Source organism: Grus americana, chromosome Z (assembly GCF_028858705.1).
Source record: "Grus americana isolate bGruAme1 chromosome Z, bGruAme1.mat, whole genome shotgun sequence".
Taxonomy (NCBI): domain Eukaryota; kingdom Metazoa; phylum Chordata; class Aves; order Gruiformes; family Gruidae; genus Grus; species Grus americana.
In genome coordinates, this window is record NC_072891.1 from 9,841,308 (window position 1) to 9,854,998 (window position 13,691).

The 13,691-nt window shown below is 38.6% G+C and overlaps 1 protein-coding gene across 6 annotated transcripts in view; it reads right to left on the reverse strand.

Annotated features, from left to right (window-relative positions):
* Positions 1-13,691, reverse strand: part of KIAA1328 (KIAA1328 ortholog) — a 180,218-nt gene that overhangs the window by 163,043 nt on the left and 3,484 nt on the right. For 2 of the 6 annotated variants that reach the window (XR_008574656.1, XM_054809789.1), the window contains exons 2-4: positions 12,946-12,981; positions 10,557-10,696; positions 6,134-6,228 (exon numbers count right to left, since the gene is read on the reverse strand). Coding sequence is in view for 5 of the 6 variants with exons in the window: in XM_054809789.1 (XP_054665764.1) it covers positions 6,134-6,228; positions 10,557-10,696; positions 12,946-12,981 (271 nt within the window). In the remaining variant the exon portion in view is untranslated. Of the gene's footprint in view, positions 1-1,257; positions 1,477-6,133; positions 6,229-10,556; positions 10,697-12,876; positions 12,982-13,691 lie in introns of those variants that run through there. The other 4 variants (XM_054809792.1, XM_054809791.1, XM_054809793.1 and 1 more) reach the window with 3 other exon arrangements.

Here is a 13,691-nt window from a genome sequence, read left to right on the forward strand (position 1 = left end):
AGCTGAGAGAAACGATGACAAAACAGTAGAAGTATTTTTGCTGTTCAGTGTCTGCAACATTTTCTTGCATGCAATTTACATTCACCTATCTCGTGTCATAGGACACACACCATCTTTGTTCAAGATGTGTTATAAATTCAGCACTTCAAAGCTTATGTAATTCTAGATGCATCTAAATAAAGATTTGAATTTCATTTTGCCGGAGCCTCTGTAGGAAAAGAAATATTCATAATGTAGACATATTCACAAAAAAACCTCCTAAGGACATCAGCCTTAGGGTTAAAATTAATTCTTAATTCAACAGCTCCAATTACTATGGTATGCTCCCAAGTCCACGGCTGATGCTAGTAGTTCTGATTGTTTGATCTGAAGAAGGAATTGATCAACAAGTTTGCTGATGACACAGACTCAGTCCACTGAATAAGCTGGATTGATGCTCTTCAGGTGGAATTTTTGAAGCACTGCACAGGTGTCCTGGTTCTGGCAAGGACAGAGTTAATTTCACAAAGAACCAGCACAGGTGACCCAATCTGGCTGGGAGCTATTCCATACCATGTGACCTCATGCTCACCATAAAAAGGGGCTAGTCAGGCAGGAGAGCAGGGCAGTTTCCACGCAGTTCAGTTCCAGGAGGGGCTGAGCATCTGGTTGGTCGGTGGTTGGATCGGTAAATTGTTCTCTGTTATCACCCACTGTGAATATCTGTTATCAGTACTGTTGTTGATTGTTTCCCTTTCCCTTGCTGTCCCAGAAAACTGCCCTTATTCCAACCCTCGAGGCTTTGCCACTGTTTTTCTGTTCCCGCCAGGGGAGGGGTGAGCAAGCTGCACGTGGCGCTCAGCTGCCGGCTGGGGCTAAACCACATCAACAGGTCAACAGCACTTCAAGTTTTATTTCTCTAATGAAAAACGGGCGTGCAAAAGAAAAAGCCATGACAATACTCACATCAACACTACACTAGGGACAAAACTCAAAAGAACTCTTCCTGACTGAAGGCACTTACGATCTTTACAAAAGAAAATAATAGCTAAAAAAGCAAATAAAAAAGTGGGGTTTATATTTTTATATTTTTTTAAAACATTAGAAAAAAATTAGCTTTTACCAAGAGAAATTTGAATGCACTTAGAACCGTTGAGAACTTGCTGAGCAAGTTCAGACAGAAAACAAAATAAACAAAAAGCAGAAACATAGACACTGGAAACTTAATTGATCAAGTCCCATACCTGTTGGGAACATTATCTTTTAGGGAACACTCACCTGATATTAGTCTGCCAACTAGCTAGCAAAGATGAAAATATTTTGGTGTCCATTCTCAAAACCCACAAGTATTACACTTCAAGAAAAGCATGGCATCTGGAACAGGCAACACCACAGGGGGAAGAAAAATGGAGCAAGGACCAAGATAAGGGTATCATGCAGAGCCCCGCACATGCAGGATCCAGAGAATGAAGCCTGGTATTCCAAGTGAAAGATGCCCTTCAAAAAGATAAAACACAAAGTTTTTGTGCCAGAGCTGATCAAATGCCCCTAGCAGAACTGAGCAAAGTGACTTTTAATACCAGCATTGCAGGAAAACAGAATGGCAGTATTTTTTGTCTAAGGACAGTGTTCACTAATCTGATACATTTTACTCAAGTATCATGGGCAGTTTGTATAACTTTAAAAAAAAAAAAGCACACCCCCCCCCCCCCAAAAAATGATCCCAAAACATAATTGAAATTGCTGAACAATGGATTAATTTTATGATAAAATAGTACAAAACTGGATCTCACAGCATGAATTTATAGCTACAAATTACTTTTTAAGCACAAAAGGTTAAGTGTGATTGGTGACACAATAATCCTAGGCATGCTTTACCTATCAACAAGAAGTAATTTCCAGACAAGCTTAGGGATATCTCATTTGCAGTCTCACTGCCTGACCAATTAAGAGAACTGCAGCACAATATTGCTCCTAAAGTAACACACACACAAAAAAAAAAAACCTTAAAAAAAAGAAGAAATTATCTTGACATTAAAGTTAAAGCCAGATAACAATTTGGTTAAATATGAGGTAGTGTAACCCAGGAGAGAAGGCAACCCAAGAGGCCAAACACTGCAGATTTGTAATTTGGGCTTCCACAGGCAAGTTGTCCCTCAAAGATCTTAAGTGCAGGAAGAAAAACACTGAAACAGCAGATATACACTACAACAGTTTTACTGTCCTCCTTTGTAATGGTTTCCAGTTTTGTAACCAAATTAACCTTCTGTTTGCATTTCCCATTTTCACCTTTTGTTGGAAAATTTCAATTTTAGTTGGTCAATTTTATCTTCATATCAGGATAAAAAGTCCACATAAAGCAATGCCAGTAGAAAAGACTAGCATCCCGGACTGCCAGCACCCTGCAAAGGGTTCAGGAATCCAAGGTCTTGGAAAGGAGGAAGCATTTTCTCAATAGGGGACAAAGTGCTGTCTGAAGGCTGTTCTTCTAACTGTCAGGTACAAGTCATTCTGGGCATGCCAGTGGTCTTTGCCAGAAAGACACTAATGTGATAGCAAAAACCATCTTGTATCTCATTTGAAAAGGGCAATCACTCCCTCCCTTGGGTGGATAAGGGCGTTATGATACCTTTCTACCTAAATTGCTTTTGAAGATTTGTTTGCAAAGGCAACAGGGAGCCAGCTTTCTCTATGTTTATCTTATCTGAAGAAAGAATACAAAGTTGTTAGATACCAATTCTCACCACTAAAAGCAAAAATTAAACTTTCATGAACCATTCTACATCACTTGGTCAATGCCTCTGTTCATTCAAAAGCAAATTGCGTATGTGAGCTGTACAGGCAGAGGAGAAGTATCTATGATGTATGTGTCATAGCCATAGTACTGTGACTTTCTGGCTCCTGCTATATATCAGCTAGGAGCAAGGTGAATGCTTGCAAGCACATACACAGTCACTGTCTCTGCAAAGGAAGTTATGACCCTCTCCATTCAGCCAAATGGCAAGACAGAGAGAGCTCTCAAAATCTGCATATCACTTAAAACATTTCACTCCAGAATACTCTATAACCCTTCTTGGTATGATGTCTAGCAAGTCCTTAATGCTCAACAGTCTACTGGCTAGGTCCCAGGGGACCTTGCGCTGCTCCCTCTTGGAAGAGGCTAATGTGTCCTGACATTGGCGCAAAGTACGAGGGTAAGAATCTTTCAGTGTCTTCACCATGTCACTGCTCATTTCATTATATAAGCTGATGACTGCTTCAGGAGTAGCCTGCAGTAATGAAAGCTCAGAGGAAGTCTTTTTTGCCTCTTAAAAGGACTCTGCTTGTAGGGATACCTAAAATTTGCTCTTACTGTGCCTGCCACTTTTACCACCACACCAGCAGCACGTTGCTGAAAACAAAAAGGTGCCATACTGGTTGTTTTTGAAAGTAATGGCTGATCACACTAGAGAATTTCCCATTTACTCAAAGCACTTTGCCCTACATGGGCACAATTCATTCTACTCAGAAATTCCCCTACAAGAACAATTTGAAAACAATCTGCTGACACAAGAAAAAAAAGTTCAAATTTACGACATTTGAGTCTTTTAAACTTTGGACCCAGTTTGCCTTTCTCTTCTCAGCTTAAGAGGGAAGTCAGACTGCATATATTCAAAGAAAGGCAAAATAATGGTTAGATTTACCGGTCTGCACAGAGCAAAAACTAAGATTATTTAGCCTAGAAAGGAGGATTAGAAAGGATACAGCTGAGTCCTTCCCTTTGACCCTGTCTCAAAATTCAATTTCATGAAGTCCCTAAGAGCTAATGTGATGTCAGCCACTGGAATCCCCAGCAGCAGAGCATTACAGCCCAGTAACTGTGGTGGGTTTGTTTTTTTTTTTTTTTTTCTCCAAAGGAAAGAATAATAATATAGCCAGTGTTAGAATTTATTCACACCAAGACAAAGCCTGACACTGCAGCATATCAGCCAATGCACAGGCACACACCTTCCCAATGTTCAAAACTGCGGGAATGAGAGTTGCAGGAAGAGAAGAAAAAATAGGAAGCGAAAGAAAAGTAGGTTAGCTCTCCTTCAACTGTCACTGAAGTCAGGGGAAAGACCAACATCCTGAACTGCTAAAGCAAGACTTGGTTGAAATTCAAGCCCCAGGAGTTAATCATATTTTGTTACTGGTTTCCACACAGACAGATTTTTACCACTTTAAAACTGCCTTCATGCAGACCGTTATTGACCAATCTATTTCTGTCCACCGTCCTACAATAAATATGCAGGAATTAGTCCCAACTACCATCATTTTCATTCATAAATAGTAGCAAAATAAGTAACAGTGAAGTATAGCTCTGATCAAGTGAGATCTTTATTATTCCAAGTATTTACTGCAGGACAGTCTTCCTGGAAAACTTTCAGCATTCTGCTGGTTCTTTTTCTTCTCTAAAATAGCAAAGAATGTTCTACTGCATGTAAAAACCTTCCATCATTGCTCAACTAGGGATGAAAATTATGGGGCATTTTAAAAAAGTGACGAGGCGAGCGGAATTAAAGTTCAACTTCCCTATTACTCTGCAAAGGACTTTTAATTACATCCAATAAAAATATGATTAGGTTTAAAAATAAAAGAGAACTAAGTATAAAATAATAGTGTTCCACTAATTTTACTTTTCAAAATTAATGTTGCTGCACCTTCTATTTCTCTTCAAAGAAATGTCAGGCAGAAATATCAAACTGTCCTCTGGGAAAAATCACAGCATCTGAGATTTAAGAAGAATCCCATGCTCAAATGAGTTAGTGTACTACTATTCACAAGGGAGCCATGTATTATGAAGAACAATGTAATAAAAGAGGTTTTTTAATATTAGAACATACCTCTATATATCTACAGTGGCAACAGTGTCCGAATAGCTCCAGCATCTGACAATTTGTAACGAGTAGATTGCTGGGAAGCCTGGTTACAACAGCCTTAACTAGACATTTTCTAACACATGAGGTAGGATAAAATGGAGTTGCAAGCATGAAGAACTTCAGAAATTACTGGAAAACTGTGTAGCAAGAAATCCTATATTGGTACAAATTATTAGCAGGCAAAATGGTCCACTGTATGAGGATAATCAGAGAGAAAATACTCCTAGCTGCACCAGAGACTTATTGCATGACCTTGAGCAAGGAACTTAACTTCTCTGCCCAAATTTTTGTATATAAAAAGGACAGTAATGCTTGCCAATTATTGCACAGACATATGAAATCTATGGCAAAAAGCATTTCATTAATACCTGAGAACTTGCATTTTGTTCTAGAAAAACTTTGCCTTTAAAAATTCTTAATTTGGACACTAACTTTTAGCCCAAAGGATCTGAGATCATCTCACCAGACTTTCCTCTCTGATGTCGTGTGAAAGCCTGACAAGGTCCCATGTGCTCCTTGTCAATTTTACAGCCATTATGTAAGAAGGTTCCCAGAGATTCTGAAGTGTTAGGGATGCAGAGGAGGAGAAAAATCTCGTTGCTCACATTCAACCTGTTTTTCACATCATTTATCTTCATGAATGCAACTAGCACTGGAATGAAACTCAGAAAAAAAACTTTAGCTAAAGGTGAGATACTGCACTATTTCAGCTTCTCCTTTCAAAGAATAGGAAGAACTTGAAGAAATTAAAGCAAAATACAAGCATGGCTTGGTAAGTTAAAGTTACACTGGCCTCTTTATTGCTCTACATGTGCAAACATGGGTAAATACTGATTAACATGTTTTAGCCACAAGATCAACAATCTACCTTTAATGTGGCATTCCATATAAAAGTTTACCCCTGACAAATACGCGCTACAAAGTTTCATATCAACAAAGTCTGTCATTTCCAAAAGACAATGTGTATTTATATTTAAAGCACATGATACAAGCAGCAAACAAAACCATAGCCCTAGGTTTATATGGATGAACTTCTGCAGGTCACAACTTTGGCTCGTTTTCAATACATTTAGGGGATTTTGAGTCAGGAAGCAAGGAAAAACCGATCGGGCTGCTGTTTATACCTCTTCCAGCAAGAAAAATTACCTTATGCAAATATTCAATTCCATAATGCAATTCTACATTGCTTGATGTTAATTAGAGGCATGACTCTCCTTAAACATAATGCATTTTCAGGTGATACTTATACTCACCTGGCAAGTTCTTTAATTAAGTTTGCAATGCGTCTCTTGTCCTCAGGACACAAATCCTTTAAAGAAGCACTCTTGATTCCTCCTTCATTAGTGACCTGAAAAATTTAAAGTAACATTTTAGAAAGTACTCTTTAAAGGAGAACAAATACTTCATAAAATATTAAAAGCATTTCAAGACCTAATAATTATAAGTTGAAAGCAGACAAATTCCAGCTGGAAATAAAATACCTATTTTTTAAAATGTAAGTACAGTTCAGTGAAACAAATTACCAAATTGTGGGAAATTCTTTTAAGAGACTTGTAATTCAAATGCAAGCTGCTAGCGTCAATACTAACCATGCTGGGTAAAGTTTTAAGACATACACTATTCATTGATTCATACTAGATAAAGGACAGTATGTTCTCATGACTTGGAAATCTAGTGCAGCCATATCTAAATCCAAGTTCGAACTTTATTATACTAGGATCCTAAAATAAAGAGTAAGAAAAACACATTCCACTTCAGTGTTTTTGACCAAAGCAAACAAAACAGTAAAAAAAAAAAAAGGTATGCAATGTATCATTAGAAGATGATAAATCCTTATTTCAAAGGATACACAGAAAGGTACATACCCTTTCACACGTTACTATTATTTGATTTTAATCACTTATTTGCTACCTTCGTACTTACTACTCGAAACAAACCTTTAACGTCCTCCAGTACTGCAGTTCCTTTACTGCATTCCTTTGTGCCTCTGAGAGCTGCAGTATTTGCTATCCATGCCCACCAGAGGGCATACTGCCGTTCGTGTTTGCAACGGCAAACCTCCCCTTGTGTCAGGGAGGTTACTGACATTACCTATGTTGGGTGTTTCCAAGCAAAAAACAGATCTAAATTCTAAAACTTTATTAAAAACCTCTGTTATTGGTGACTCAGTTTTCCAGTTCTAGCGATAAGCACAAAATAAGAATCCCAAGATGAAAGCAGCAATAATAGCTATGCTATTCTGTCCAAGGTGTAAATAATTCCACTTAATCTGCCTTATTTGTTTTCAGTTTAGACTTTTACAGACCTATAAATATTACAAACCTCCCCGAGCACATACCATGCTTAACACGAGGTACAAGAATGCTACCAAATGCCTTGCAGTTTGGCCAAGTTAACACAATACAGCACAGAACCACCTCTGCGCATACAAAGCAAACATTGGGCTTCCCTCCCCTCATTAGCAGTGGGGCAGCTGATCTACACGCAGAGAGGAACTGGCTCCTTCCATTCTGAGCTAATTGCTTCTTGAACAGTGATTTGAAACAATTAAAGAACTATCTCGCTTTTGAAAGAGGTGATGATTTTATACAGACTTATGTTATACACACCTGACCTTCAGTACAGTCTTATTTTAACTTCAGTGTATTTTCCTCGGGGAGGGGGGAGCAGGAGGAGGAAGGTGGCAAATTCACAATACAAATTAGACTTTGGAGCTGTTCAAGGGGACATTTGATTTCACAGTTTCCTTCCCAAACATACGCTATTTACAGGCATACAAATGAATCATAGAATGGTTTGGGTTGGAAGGGACCTCAAAGATCATCTAGTTCCAACCCCCTGCTGCGGGCAGGAACACCCTCCACTAGACCACGTTGCCCAAAGCCCCATCCAGCCTGGTCTTAAATATGTCCAGGGATGGGGCCTCCACAACCTCTCTGGGCAACCTGTTCCAGTGCCTCACCACTCTAACAGTAAAGAATTTCTTTCTAACATCTAATCTAAATCAACCCTCCTTCAGCTTAATTGACCCTCCTTCAGCTTAAGAAGAGAATGAAAATGTCTTTAACTTAACTGAATTTAACTTCAACTAAACATATGGTTGAATAATTTCCATTTCCCATGCTAAAAACACCTGAAAATGATTTTTTTCTTAGCAGCTAGATGATGGAACTTCTTTAAGAAAAATATAAAAATTACAGCACATTTTTCACTCAAAAAAAAAAAAAGGCGGAAGCTTGATCACATCAGTGAAGAACATTTTAACAGAAGGTACCTCAAGCTGTTAACCAAACCTATGTACATACTGCCAGACAAATATTCATGGGATGAAGAGGAAAATCTGAAAAGCTAGTCTGTGCTTTTTTTGTATCACCCACAGGTATGATAGACGGCACACAAAAAATTCTCAAAGGTAAGCTGGTACCATAACACATGTCAAAATGAAGCTGTGGAACTATGCACAGCAACAGCTCCACCATCAAAACAAGATGATAAATGAGATATAAGCATGGTCTGTATAGTCTCCCTTTTCCAGGTTTCTGTGCTTTCTACACAGCTCAGGGTAGAACGGAGTTTTGTAACTCAGTATTTTCGGGATGAAATGTAGTACGTAATGTAAGATTCTCTCACTTTATAAACCATACCTTGGAAGATGACAATCTGCATGAAAGAAGCAGACGACTTCTGTCAAACAGGAAGTAGGAAGATGGGAAATTTTGGTCAAGACCAGTATAGCAAACCACTGATTAATAAATAAAAGTACCAAAAAAGCTCCAGAGCTAACAAGACCTTTTTGAAGTCTTTTCCAAAACTCTCATTCACCTTTGTGGTACTCAAGTCTATCTGAACGAAGAAAAGGTAAATCAGTTTTGCCAAGATTCCTAGTAGAGCAAAACTCAATCCATTCTCTTCAAAAGAGGATTCTGGTAAATCATAATGGTGAGCTACATACCAGTACAACAGTGTAAAGTATGTTAAAGTGATCAGCCCTCCCTAAACATGTACACAACACCTTGAAGAAAGTCAGTTTTGTTGGTGATGAAAACTCCTTGCCAAAAAACTTTATGAAACCTTCTTCTTCCATAACAAGCAAAACGTACTGTTCTGTTTGTTTCAAGTAATTCAGAGGTTATCTTCAAAGTTGGAGCACAAAGTTTCCATGAGGATTTGGCAAGGTAAGAGAAAAACAGGAGGTTAAAAAAAGAAAAGGAAAAAAGCTTTGAACCCATTTTATTGTCAATATTAAAGCACATTTGAGCTTTAAATCAAGATTTGGTGTATTAGGCATTGTATAAAAAGAACAAAGCCCGTTTCTACGCCAGCAGCTCTTACAGGGAAAAAGTACTCCAAACAATGCAAAGGAATGTAAACAACACGCAACACAAAAAACAGATTTTAGAGCGACATATGAAGACACCTATGAGGCAGCAGGCTTGTAGATACTTATGAAGAGATGCTTCTACATAAAGACTCTGCATACTGGGGGCTTTTTATGAAATGTCTCTGCATGTCACTTAACAGCATCATTTGTAAAATGGAGGTACATACCAGCCTCCTAAAAACAAGTACTGATAAAGAGAGAAATGGAAAGGGACAAGTCCAGGACGGGCTCTGAAAATGAATACTAGTTATTAGAGTGTGATGCTGAAGGATTTGAAGGGCAATGACATTGTCCAAGCAATGAGAATTCAGTGATGTTTCTTCACAACAGGGTTTTGAACATGCACGTGAGGCACATTGCATTTACTCAGCACACAGAAGACAGAGAAGGACATCTTAGCCCAGACAAAGAACATTTAACTGCATGATAATACAACAGTGATTCAGAAGCACTCAAAAGTTTTCAATCCTGCCTGTAAGTGGGAAAATATCAAACCCTAGTGACTTACAGACTTGCCCAAGATGACTACTAGGCAAGAGACGTAACAGTACTCAAATGACTTACATAGTCACAGTACTATACAAATCATGTTAGAAAAATAGCATCTCTTAACAGATTTCTGAATACCACAAGACCTATTAGAACACAGAATAACCTTCCAAAGGAAAGCCCGCTGCTTTGAAATTTCTAATGCAATAAACTGTAGGAAAAGTGTCACCTATTCTCACAGGAGTAGACCAGACAATTTGAAGCAGCACCAAAGATAACGTCAACTGACAAAGCTACTACTCAGATGCATTTGTAACTTGTACTATCAAAAGCAGAAAGTGATTTTACCCTACCAACATGAGCAGCCGCAGCAAAAATGTCTCTGAAAAGAATTTTACAAGCCTTGTTTCTAAGTGATATGACTAGAGCAATGAAACTGAATAGACCGAAACACATCATCTTGCATGTTTGGCTAGTAACGTACAGATTAGGGGCTACCCAAACCTACACTTAACTTTCTCTCTGTACACACACATAGAAATATATATAATACGTTTCACATAGCTGCGGTTACATACTACTTCCATTAATTAGCATGTTCAGGCTTTGTTCTCTTTAGGTGGGCAAGTGATATCAGTGGAAAAGTAATTTTTGCCAGGAAGCCACCATTTAAGTGCGCAAAAAGGGTAAAAGATTGCAAAAATAATAGTACTCTAGATTGAAAATTTTAAAATATTTTTAAAGACTTCCTGCTATTTTTCTACTATGTGCACTCTTAAGAGCAAGAAGAATTTGCCTTTACTTACCTGCTGCCCTGTGAGGTCTCCTGTGCTTCTAACAGGATCCATGGAAACAGAAGCAACAGCTACAGGCACCTTTAGCTCAGTTTTACTTCTTTGACATTTTGGCAAATAGCTTGTTCTTAAATTTCCTTTTGTGGACACTCCTGTAGATGAAACACAAGCAGAACATGCAGATTATAAAGCCAAAAGGGACCCTTCTCCTGCCTCCTACAACAGGACTTCCACAAAGGCATACTTGCCTTAGCAGCTCTTTTTGAAAAGAGTAAGCATTTTGGGTATGTTTGCAGTTACCCCCAGCCTCTCACTCCATACGAAATTTTATTAAGATGAAAGATCAGCAGAAAAAGAGGTGCACGGCACTGAAGTGCACCCAGCCACAATGAACATCAAAGTAAATTCTGAAACGCACATGCTGTCTTCTGACTGAGGTTCAATGCAAAAACGTACGTTTAAGATGCAAAAGCATAAAACTGAGTTTCTGCTTTGACGCTTAAAGACAATGAGGAACGAAGCAGCAGTAATACTGTTAAAAGTACCACTCATATGATAAAATATAACTCTTTTCTGTTATACAGCCATCCTACTGATTGCTAAGGCTAACTGTTTGTTCCTTGCAGGACCAGGCATATGATTAAGGTTACACTGCAGTGCACACTCCAGATTATCTGTAAAAAGTTTCCTGCCATAATTAGTTCACCCCTACCAACAGTAACAACATTAAAGCACTGAAAATCCTAATGCTGCAATTATAAAGTGCTAACACTGACACTAAAACCTCCCAGGGCCAGATGAAAGCCAACAGCTTCTTGGTACCTCCTCAAGGTTTGAGCTTTGACTGTTCAGAGGCGCAAAAAGTTTTGAACAAAAAATATCAATTTTATACTAGCAGACAGATTACATTTATTTGGGTAATGAATTTCAGAGGTGTGCCGGCAATTCAAATGAAAGAACTAAATTATGGGCTTTAACAACTCCATGCTTGTACGCAAGGGAAAATAATTTCTGAAATTCTCTTCCACAAAGTGGAAGAATACTTCCCAGAGCGAATCCTTTTCCATCACTTAGGATCACTGCTTTCTTTCCAGGGCACAGAGTATAGCGATCTGACATTACCTGGCTTGAACTATGCTAGCTATGAAACACACACACAGATTTTTAATAGAGCTGTTTGGCCAGTAGTTTTGAAAGGTAACAGTAACCATGCTACTCCAAACCTACAGAGTAGGATTCCTCAAAATTTATAACTGCTGGACATATGCACAATTTTATCAGAGTTAATCATCCCCAGATATGTTTTCAGGACCTGGTGTCATTATAAAAGCTGTGTTTGAAAACAGTTAGAAAATTCTGAAGGGGTACTAAGAACACCCATTTTTCCCCCAGGGATGTACACAAGCATGCATTCAGTAAATCAAGGTCAAGAGAACTAATAAACTTTTTTTAATTATTTTTTATTTATCATAGAATGGTTTCAGTTGGAAGGGACCTTAAAGATCATCTAGTTCCAACTCCCCTGCTGAGGGCAGGGACACCCTCCACTAGACAATGAATCTTCATTTTAATTGTTTTCTTCAAAATTTGCAATAGACCTGAACATCTCTAATGCTTCAACATTCTTTAGAGACCACATTAAAACTTCAGCTTGCCATATAGATTGGATAAAACTATGCTCTGGGAGCCCGAGTACAGGAGAGACATTGAGCTGTTGGAGAGAGTCCAGAGGAGGCCACGAAGCTGATCAGAGGGCTGGAGCACCTCTCCTGTGAGGACACCTGAGAGAGTTGGGGTTGTTCAGCCTGGAGAAAAGAAGGCTCCAGGGAGATCTAATTGCAACTGACCAGTACCTGAAGGGGCCTACAGGAAAGCTGGAGAGGGACTGTTTATCAGGGAGTGTAGTGACAGGACAAGGGGTAATGGGTTTAAGCTGAAGGAGGGTCGATTTAGATTTGATGTTAGAAAGAAATTCTTCACTGTGAGAGTGGTGAGGCACTGGAACAGGTTGCCCAGAGAGGTTGTGGAGGCCCCATCCCTGGACATATTTAAGACCAGGCTAGATGGGGCTTTGGGCAACGTGGTCTAGTGGAGGGTGTCCCTGCCCGCAGCAGGGGGGTTGGAACTAGATGATCTTTGAGGTCCCTTCCAACCCAAATCATTCTATGATTCTATGCTGTACCTGCAATAGAAACAACTCCCCTGAAACTGTTCATCTTATACTGTATGCTTATCTAAGCAGCAGAGCATAAATCCTCTGCTATAATACTGCATGTCTCGTTACAACTTGTGGTAAGTCTACCTTACACACTTAAGTACACAAACAACATACCTGAAAAGACACTGCAAAGTTCAGCATTCACAGGAAAAACGTTTGTTTAAAGCTATTAGAAGGTCATACCTGAAACAGATACCACTGGCTGTTCTTCATCAGAAACTGTATGTGGCTTTGTTAAAGGTAATAAACAAAAAGAGAAGAAGCTTGGTCCTTTAAACTATAAAAATAAGTATTTTGGCTCTTAATTTTAAAAGGCTGTTGATAAGAAAAACTGGCAACACTTTGAGAGCACCAAAACCAAACAAAAACCCCCAACTTGACTAGAAAAAACAAACAACACACAGATTGCTAAAACAGAAAGCGTTACTCCTTTTTCAACGTGCACTAACTTTCAGCCTGTAAAGATTATCTTAGAGGTCACCTTCACAAAAGATCCCAGGGACGAGTCCCAGTTGCAAGTGCAATTACTAAGATAATTAAGTAATAATATTTATTTAAACTAGAGCAGGTTATTATTATATAAGGAACCTCTTGATACATAGGAAAGACAAATTACAGAATAGTGTATATTCATACTGCAATGAAATACAATTTGTACAATATATGCTAAGAAACACAAATGAGGATAAATGCAAAAGGTTTCAAAGGAAGTTGGTCACTGTCATCTGATCATCACATGATGAGTAACAGATGAAATCCTGAGGACTGATTTTCTTTAAGAGGAACAAGATTTGTTCTGAAGTAGTTTAAAAAAAAAAAAACCAAAACAAAAACATACAGGAAAAAAACCAAACCTGTTTCAAAACCTTTTAAATTAGCCAGGGCTTTAAACTATTAAATTACTTGACTGCAGAAGACTCTTAAAAATC